General features: G+C 38.2%; 1 protein-coding gene across 3 annotated transcripts in view; it reads left to right on the top strand.

Annotated features, from left to right (window-relative positions):
• LOC107702579 (3-hydroxy-3-methylglutaryl-CoA synthase 1 (soluble)) overlaps positions 1-9,378 on the top strand; it is a 12,380-nt gene extending 3,002 nt beyond the window's left edge. For 2 of the 3 annotated variants that reach the window (XM_016504935.1, XM_016504933.1), the window contains exons 2-10: positions 1,049-1,506; positions 2,636-2,761; positions 2,955-3,119; positions 4,667-4,835; positions 5,032-5,202; positions 5,320-5,426; positions 7,052-7,177; positions 7,267-7,424; positions 8,395-9,378. In XM_016504935.1, the coding sequence (XP_016360421.1) occupies positions 1,059-1,506; positions 2,636-2,761; positions 2,955-3,119; positions 4,667-4,835; positions 5,032-5,202; positions 5,320-5,426; positions 7,052-7,177; positions 7,267-7,424; positions 8,395-8,484 (1,560 nt within the window). In that variant the 5' untranslated portion in view covers positions 1,049-1,058 and the 3' untranslated portion in view covers positions 8,485-9,378. Of the gene's footprint in view, positions 1-219; positions 251-1,048; positions 1,507-2,635; positions 2,762-2,954; positions 3,120-4,666; positions 4,836-5,031; positions 5,203-5,319; positions 5,427-7,051; positions 7,178-7,266; positions 7,425-8,394 lie in introns of those variants that run through there. The other variant, XM_016504934.1, reaches the window with a different exon arrangement.
• The last annotated feature ends 107 nt before the right edge of the window (positions 9,379-9,485 follow it).

Below are 9,485 nucleotides of genomic sequence, written 5' to 3'. Positions count from 1 at the left end.
AGTCAATGTAATGGAAAGGGTGACCTCTGGTGGTGAATAAACGGAAGTCCATGGACCGAATTCGTGACAGTGTGAGACACTTTTTTTTTTTTATGGATGGCCGCTTTTTATTTAAGTTCTTTTGGACTGATGCATGCAACACCCGCTGAGTGGCATTAAACAGCTTGAAAGATCAAAGACAATTTTTAATATAACTCTGACTGGATTCGTCTGAAAGAAGAAAGTCATATACTCCTAGGATGGCTCTGGGGTGAGTAAAACACAGCCTAATTTAAATTTTTGGGTGAACTAACCCTTTAAAACTGGTTTTGTCAAAGTCAAAGTCAAAGTCACTTTTATTGTCACATCACCACAGCACACGTGCCTTGGTGAGTGAAATTCTTGGGAGCGTGCTCCAGACAGTGCAGAAACAATTTACATATAAACATACAGACCTCAACAGATGACAATGTGCAATATGCACATACATATAGTCAGTACGTGCTCCAGGGTCACATTTGTGATGTTATGTGAGATTTCTATTTTGAATTAATGCTGTTGTTTGAACTTTCTTTTCATCAAAGAATTCTGAAAAACTTGTATCACGGTTTCCACAAAAATATTGATCAGCAAATCAGCATATTAGTATGATTTCTGAAGGATCATGTGACACTGAAGACTGGAGTAATGATGCTGGAAATTCAGCTTTGCATCTAAAAAAAAAAAATATATATACATTTATATATATATTCAAATTGAAAAGTGTTATTTTAAATTGTAATATTATTTTTAATTGTAATATTTTTACTGTATTTTTGATCAAATAAATGCAGCCTTGGTGAGCAGAAGAGACGTCTTTCCAAAACATTAAAAATCGTAATTATACCAAACTTTTGAGCGGTAGTGTATATCTGCATTTAATCTGTAAGCGGTAAACCTGTTTTCTTAATATCAGTCTTGTCTGTTGAAAAAACCATATGGGTCAACCATATAGGACTGAAACTGTAATAAACCTGTGTGGGCTAAATCATCAGACATCTGTTTTAAAGCTTGCACGCTCTTGTCTCAGTCCATTCAGGATGCCTGGATCACTCCCTGCTGTTTGTGAAGCTGCGTGGCCCAAGGATGTGGGAATCATGGCTGTGGAGGTGTATGTGCCCTCTCAGTACGTGGAGCAAGCGGAGCTGGAAGAGTTTGATGGGGTCGGAGCGGGGAAATACACGGTGGGGCTGGGCCAGGCGCGCATGGGCTTCTGCTCGGACCGGGAGGACATCAGCTCTCTGTGCCTGACGGTGGTGCAGCGGCTGATGGAGCACAGCGGCCTGTCCTACCAGAGCGTGGGCCGGCTGGAGGTGGGCACGGAAACCATCATCGACAAGTCCAAGTCCACCAAGACCGTCCTGATGCAGCTGTTCGAGGAGTCGGGCAACACTGACGTGGATGGAGTGGACACCACTAACGCCTGCTACGGAGGAACCGCCGCGCTCTTCAACGCCGTCAACTGGGTGGAGTCCAGCTCCTGGGATGGTGCGCTTCTCACTTTACTGACAAATCCTCATTTATTTCAACAAAAAAACTTCCAGCTCACATTTCACCACAAAATCAAAAGAAAATAATATTTATAATAAATTTTTGCTTAAAGATTGTTTTCCACAAAAATGAATTACTGTAATCCAAAAACTAACATTAACAGCTTATCAAATCAAATAAGCTGTTAAAGGAGTAGTTCACTTCCAGAACAAAAAATTAAAAAGTTCAAACCCGGGGGCACCATAGAAGTCCATTATATGGAGAGAAATCCTGGAATGTTTTCCTCAAAAAACATAATTTCTTTACGACTGAAGAAAGAAAGACATGAACATGTTGGATGACAAGGGGGTGAGTACATTATCTGTAATTTTTGTTCTGGAAGTGAACTACTCATTTAATGCTAAAGTTTTTTTAGGATTACAGTAATTAATGATTTTTTTATTTTCAATATATATATATATATATATATATATATAAATAAATATGAATATATGAAGAGTTCAGATGCAAAAGCCTCTAAGTGCCATCTGAAATTTTCATCTAAAATGAGCATTTTTATCAGGCTCCAATGTTTAGGTTCTCTAATGGCAATGTGTAGGCCCTTTTTTTTATGCAGTTAAAGGTGCACTAAGCAATTTTTGCCAAACGATGTTGATATTTGAAAGCACCAAAACACCTGTGGTCTTGTCCCGGTGGCCGTCTAGGAGACAAGGTCTTCACTGGGGATCTGTCTCTGGGGCTCATCTAGTCCCGCTCCTTGAGTTCTCCCCACCGCTGGAAAGCTGCTCCGATGTTTACGCGGGTCCTACCTCTTGCCTGATCTTAACCCTTCTTTTTAATGTTTTGTTTCTCTGATATTTTCCTCTTTTTTTTTTTTGTCTTCCAATTTTAAAAAAAAAAAAAAGCCTTCATTATGTCAGTAATGTTACAATGCAAAAAAATCATAATGGTCCTGAAACATGCTTCATCTTCTATGCAAAATATTATTTGGCTTAGTTTTTATTTAAGCTCTTATTATTTGGTGAATTGTGAACATGGAATTCATGCACTAAAAACACTCGATGCTTCATCTTGAATTGTTTGCCTGTTGAGTGTAGACTCGCTCTAATACAATCTGATGTGGCAGGCCGTTATGCTCTGGTTGTTGCGGGTGACATTGCTGTGTATGCCACGGGCGGCGCCAGGCCGACAGGAGGAGCCGGAGCCGTGGCCATGCTAGTCGGACCCAACGCCCCTCTGGCCTTCGAGAGAGGTATGAGGCCTGCAGGAACCGCCGGCATTCATGACCTTTGCTACAATAGCCTAGAGAGATATAACGAAACGAACCTTGTTATCACAAAGATAACAAAACCCAAGTCAACACTTTTATTTCATAACTTTATTTACTACATTTGATATTTTTTATTTTTATGAAGTAATTAAAATGTGATCACTTATTTTAACAGGGCTTCGTGGGACACATATGCGACATGCGTATGATTTCTATAAGCCAGATATGGTGTCTGAGTATCCAGTGGTGGACGGCAAGCTTTCCATCCAGTGTTACCTCAGCGCTTTAGATCGCTGCTACTCCATCTACAGGAACAAGATCCATGCCCAGTGGCAGAGAGGTTAGCAAATACATCTACATATTCTCAAACAATAGAAACCCATAATTCAGATAGTTTAGCCTTTATTTATTTAATTAATTAATTAATTTATAATCTGAATCTAAAAATTACGTCATTATTAATCAGCCATATTGTGAAAGTCAGTATTGACAAATATTTTGCCAAACAAAAAAGGTCAAAAGTTATCATTTAAAAATGTCAATGAAAAGATAATTCATTTTCTATTATTTTCCAGACACATTGGGATGAAAATTAAAACAGTTCTGTCAATGTTATATTTTTCTATGTGATTACACTGTTTGGATAAAAACATATTAGTCAACTAGTTGGTATAAAGAAATCCCAGTAGCTTCTCTGTCTTTTCTCATAAGAAGCAATTTCTCCTTTAAGGCGGGCGTACACGGTGCGATTTTTGCTGTCGTACGAGCTCGCAGGCGATTTTTTTTATCTCGGGAGAAAATCGCAGATGGTCGCAGCTCGTACCGTGTGAGAAGAATTACGGGCCGATCCGAGACGTTACGAGCACCTCCCATCCTCCCGATAATTTTCAAACATGTAAAAAAAAATCGGATGCTGTCGGTTTAAATTCGTGGCGTATGTGCGGTTGAACGAGACGATTTGCCGATCCGTCTGAAGTTGACCAATCAGAAGATGACAAAAACCATATTCTATCCTGCCACAAAGAAAACTATTTCGTCCTCAGAATCCATATTTTTATGAATGGCGCGAAACGTAATGCTTACGTCAGAGTTTGTAAAATCATAGTAAATTCGTGTCGTGTGTGACTGCCTCCGAACGATTTTCGGATAAACTCAATCGTGACGTGTGCCAGAGCTCACGACGTTCCGACCTTCAGAATCGCACCGTGTACGCCCGCCTTTAGTGCATTACTGTGTTATACCCAAATAAACCATGATCATTCATCATGCACGTTACTAAATGTTAGTGCAATGGTTTGTGTTCACAGTATCGGCCAACATGTTCTCTTTCAATTTTCAATGGCCAAACAATCGATGCATCTCCAATAGGGATATAACGATTCACGATTTTGATTTCACGATTCGATTTTCTCGCGATTTTTGAGATTGAAGACACATTATACAGTAAATAAAGTGTCATTTTATTAGGCTATTGCTGCACGTTTCTTTGTGAAATCGAAATATAACAAAACTAAATAGAAATGTTAAAACAAACCCCAAATCAAATAAATAAGTTAACACAAATAAAATAAATCTCTTCATATAAACAAACTAAGGCTTTGCCTGTGCTATTTCCATTTCAAATTAGAGGTTGCATACATACGAATGCAGCATGAATGCATACTACATAAAACATATCTGAACGAAATGCAAGTTCACTCTCTGCCAGCAGGTGGCGCTTATGAACAGCAATGATTCCTGGGTTACCGCTTTTTACCGAATTTAGGTTCCATCTTTCGTTTCTTCAGGGTCCATGAATACACATTCCAGCAGTGAACTATAAAAGTGTGTGTGAAAGCTGTGTAATCAGTTTGTGTTGTTTAAGGCCTTCTCTTCCTTGTGTTTCAGAGGGTCTTGACAAGCGTTGCAGTCTTGCAGACTTCGGCTTCATGGTGTTCCACTCTCCTTACTGTAAACTGGTGCAGAAGTCTTTGGCTCGACTAATGCTCAACGATTTCCTCTGTCATCCCAGTCCAGACACAGAGAGCGGGCCCTTCAGCGGACTGGAAGCTTTCAGGTTAATATCCTCCTCCTGCTGGGGATTCGTCTTTAGGAAAGGTCCCACACAACACACAGTGACAGTGACATAACAGCAGCCACATTTATTGAATATTTATTTAAATTTGAAGATTCTTCTCACAGCTGTTTTCCATACAACAGCAGCTCATCTTGTAGAAACCAAACATTTTACATTTCTTTCTCATTTTTTGCAGAGATGTGAAGATTGAGGACACTTATTTCGACAGAGATGTGGAGAAGGCCTTTATGAAGGCCAGCTCAGAAGCGTTTGAGAATAAGACAAAGGCGTCTCTCCTTATATCAAACCAGAATGGTAACATGTACACACCATCAGTGTACGGCTGCTTGGCTTCGGTTCTCGCTCAGTAAGTGTCACGTGTGCTCCTCGTGCCTCGTCTTCCATTCATGAGTGTACATTACAGCCTTTGTGCTTCTTCAGAGCCGCTGTAAATGTGATGCACTTGTTTTTTTAATCTCTACAGACATACACCGCAGCAGTTGGCAGGACAGCGAATCGGTGTGTTTTCATACGGCTCAGGCTTTGCTGCTACGCTCTACTCCATCAAAGTCACACAGGACGCTACACCTGGTACACACACACACACTCTCTCTCTCTCTCTCGCTCTCTCTGGGTGAGCTCTATGAAGCTCTGCAAAGTATGGAGTCTGGAAGGGCTCCTGGGCTAGATGGCCTCCCTTTTGAGTTTTATAAGTTTTTTTTGGTTGATGGTGGGTGTAGATCTGCTTGAGGTGCACAATGACAGTTTGTTAAAGGGCAGATTGCCGTTGAGCTGCCGAAGAGCAGTGATCACCCTAATCCCAAAAAAAGGAGACCTCTCTGACATCAAAAATTCACACACACACACTCACACACACACACACACACACACACACACACACACACACACACACACAGAAGCTGTCTTTATTAGGGTGTCATTACTCTAAACTTGTGTGGGCAGCATGACCAATCTCGCAGTTACGGTGTAAGACATTTGGTCACTTTTATAACAAGACAGTTGTTTTATCTGGAAAGTCAACCCAAAAATGTTTTAGATATATTGTAACATTATACAATACACGGTCGTTCAAAAGTTTGGGATCAGTAAGATTTTTTTATGTTTTTCCTTCTGTTCATCAAGGCTGTATCTATTTGATCAAAAATACAGACAAAAACTGTAATTTTGTGAAATATTGCAATTTTAAATTACAGTTTTCTGTTTTAATATACTTTAAAATATAATTTATTCCTGTGAAGCAAAGCTGGATTTTTTGCATCATTACTCCAGTCTTCAGTGTCACATGATCTTCAGAAATCATTCTAATATGCTGATTTATTATCAGTGTTGAAACTGTTGTGCTGCTGAATATTCTTTTTGGAACCTGTGATACTTTTTTTTTTTAGGATTCTTTGACAAATAAAAAGTTAAAAAGAACAATGTTTATTCAAAATAGAATTTTTTTTTGTTACAATATACACTATTCAAAAGTTTGGGGTCAGTACATTTTTTCTTTCTTTTTTCTTTAAAGAAATTAATACTTTTATTCAGCAAGGATGTGTTAAATGGATAAAAAGTGATAGTAAAGACTTATATTGTTAGAAAAGATTTTTATTTTGAATAAATGCTGTTCTTTTTAACTTTTTTTTTTTATTCATCAAAGAATCAAAGATAAAAGTATCACAGGTTCCAAAAAGAATATTCAGCAGCACAACAGTTTCAACACTGATAATAAATCAGCATATTAGAATGATTTCTGAAGATCATGTGACACTGAAGACTGGAGTTATGATGCTGAAAATACAGCTGCGCATCACAGAAATACATTATATTTTAATGTATATTAAAATAGGAAATCAATATTAGAAATTGCAATAATATTTCACAAAAAGTTTTTTTCTGTATTTTTGATCAAATAAATACAGCCTTGATGAGCAAAAGAGACTCCATTAAAAATCTTACTGATCCCAAACTTTTGAACAGCACTGTATATTTTGATGTATTTTGGTAAATGAAAGGTACTTCATCATCTTAATTTAGAATTAATATTAACCAAAAAATGACATCTTGACAAAAACAGCTACTGTACCAAAACTAAGTCTCTCCCATGATAATCAACAAAGCTGCCTACAGTTACATAAGCTAGTGCTAGTTGTCCTGCCCATCCAGAATTGCAGTCATTAATAACTCATCTTTATTATGATTATTATGATAAGGATCCTCTCTGGATAAGTTGGTCTCCAGCCTGTGTGACTTGCAGGCCAGACTGGACTCTAGAAAGAAGGTTTCCCCGGATGTTTTTGCTCAGAACATGAAGCTCAGAGAAGAAACCCATCATTTAGGTAATCAAGCATTTGCGTTCTGTCCTTCTTTCAATGATTTAGTCTCCATTCAAATCTTGGATCTGTTTGACGTTGTGATGTTTCCACAGCAAACTACATCCCTCAGGGCTCGGTAGAGGAACTCTTCCCAGGAACATGGTACCTCACTCGTGTGGACGAGAAGCATCGCAGGCAGTACGCCAGGCGCTCGGTGAGCGATGACAGGCCGCTGGAGGCCGGACTCCTCACTTCCAGCAATGCAGCCGAGGTATGTTTTTCAAACTGGTATTTGTTTCATATGATTTTAATGTATTTTCATAATAATTAAAGCAAGTAGTTTTACAATTTATTGCATTTTGTTGTTGCTGTAGTTACAGTTGATGTCAAAAGTTTCAGAATCTGCAAAATGTTAATTATTTTACCAAAATAAGAGGGATCATACAAAACACGTTATTGTTTATTTAGTACTGACCTGAATAAGATATTTCAGTTATTAGTTAAATAACTATATTAGTTAAATTTACTTATTTTGATCTTCTGGGAAACATGTAAGTATCTTCTGTAGCCTCTGAAGGGCAGTACTAAATGAAAAAAATATGATATTTAGGCAAAGTAATACAAATGTACACATCTCCATTCTGTTCAAAAGTTTTCACCCCCCAGCTCTTAATGCATGGTTTCTCCTTCTGGAGCATCAGTGAGCGTTTGATATTTCTGTAATAGTTGTATATGAGTCCCTCAATTGTCCTCAGTGTGAAAAGATAGATCTCAAAATCATACAGTCACTTTTGGAAAGGGTTCAAATCTGCAGAAGATGCTGGAAAACCAAAGAATGTGCAGGAGCTGGGGGATTTTTCTGAAGAACAGCAGGCAGTTTAACTGTTCAGAACCAACAAGGGACTCACGAACAGCTATCACTAAACTAAAAAACACAGCTGTGGATCATTCAGCTAACAACACAGTATTAAGAATCAAGGGGATGTAAACTTTTGAACGAGTCATTTTTATAAATTCAGTTATTATTTTCTCTTGTGGATTATATGTAAACATCTTTTATGTGAAATATCTCATTCAGGTCAGTACTAAATAAACAATAACATGCATTTGGTATGATCCCTCTTATCTTGGTAAATTAATTAACATTTAGCAGATTCTGAAAGGGGGATGTAAACTTTTGACCTCAACTGTATTTACAGTACCTATAGCACTTTCTGATGGTGTTTTTCTGTCTTTCTCAGCATATTCCCAGTCCGCTCAAGAAGATGCCCCGCATCCCAACCGCCACAGCTGGCCCTGAGGTGCTCGTCATTAGTAACGGGGACCATTAAGCTTCCCTCCGTGAGGTGCAAACCATGGCAGATCACATTGAGGACACTGATCTGTAAAAACGACACGCTAAAAAGGGCCCCAGGACTTCTGCAGCCAGATCACTTATCACTGAGTGATGTGAAACTGTGAATGTTCCAGGACAGACTCACTGTAGTTTGGAAATTAAGTGTTTCTCTGTGGTGAGCTCCCACAAACTGCTGCTCACAGTCGTCTATGCAGAAATCCGGACTTGTTTCTTTCTTTTAAGTCCAAATATCTACCTGTTGGCTTTTCACAAGCTCCATGCTGTCTTTTTTTAAACATTAAACTAACCCCATCATTTAAAAGAGACGTTTAGGAGAAAACATGGATGTCTTGAAGAAGAGCGTCCCTCGTTGTTTTTAACTGATCTGTTAGACGCTGTCTCTCTGTCCTCTTCAGCTGACAGCTGTCTTGTTTTTGCTTTTATAAAACTCCCCTCTAGTCAGTCTTATCACCGTGGCCATGTCAGAGAAATGTGCCTGGATCACATATTAATGAGCCATAAGCTTTACAAGTTTTAATAACATTCACCTGTTTAGTAATAATTGTTTAGTCGCTGCTAAAAGGGCTTCTGTTAGCATTTATGTCCTTTGAAACGAGAATCATTTATTTGATTTTCATTCTAGCCAAAGTAGATGGTGTTCGTTTATATGAACTCAAGACGAGGAAATAAAGTCATGACAATTGTATAGAGGATAAAAACATGATGATAACTTAGTGGCAATGTGTTAAAGCTATGAAATAGTATAATAATCAGTTAAACTGGTAACATCTTTTGGACAAAAGACAGTTTTGATGATGAAAGTGAGAAAGAGCACTATCTGATAAATGTGAGCCAAAATCATCACAATTAAAAGAACCAAAGACTTAAACTACTTCAGTCTGTGTGCACTGAATTTATTTAATACACGCGTTTCACAATTTGAGTTGAATTACTGAAATAAATGAACTTTTCCACGACATTCTAATTTATTGAGAT

Source organism: Sinocyclocheilus anshuiensis, unplaced genomic scaffold (assembly GCF_001515605.1).
Source record: "Sinocyclocheilus anshuiensis isolate Anshui unplaced genomic scaffold, SAMN03320099.WGS_v1.1 scaffold210, whole genome shotgun sequence".
NCBI classification, from domain to species: domain Eukaryota; kingdom Metazoa; phylum Chordata; class Actinopteri; order Cypriniformes; family Cyprinidae; genus Sinocyclocheilus; species Sinocyclocheilus anshuiensis.
Note: the sequence above shows the minus strand (reverse complement) of the source record. Positions and strands in the feature narration are given on the sequence as shown.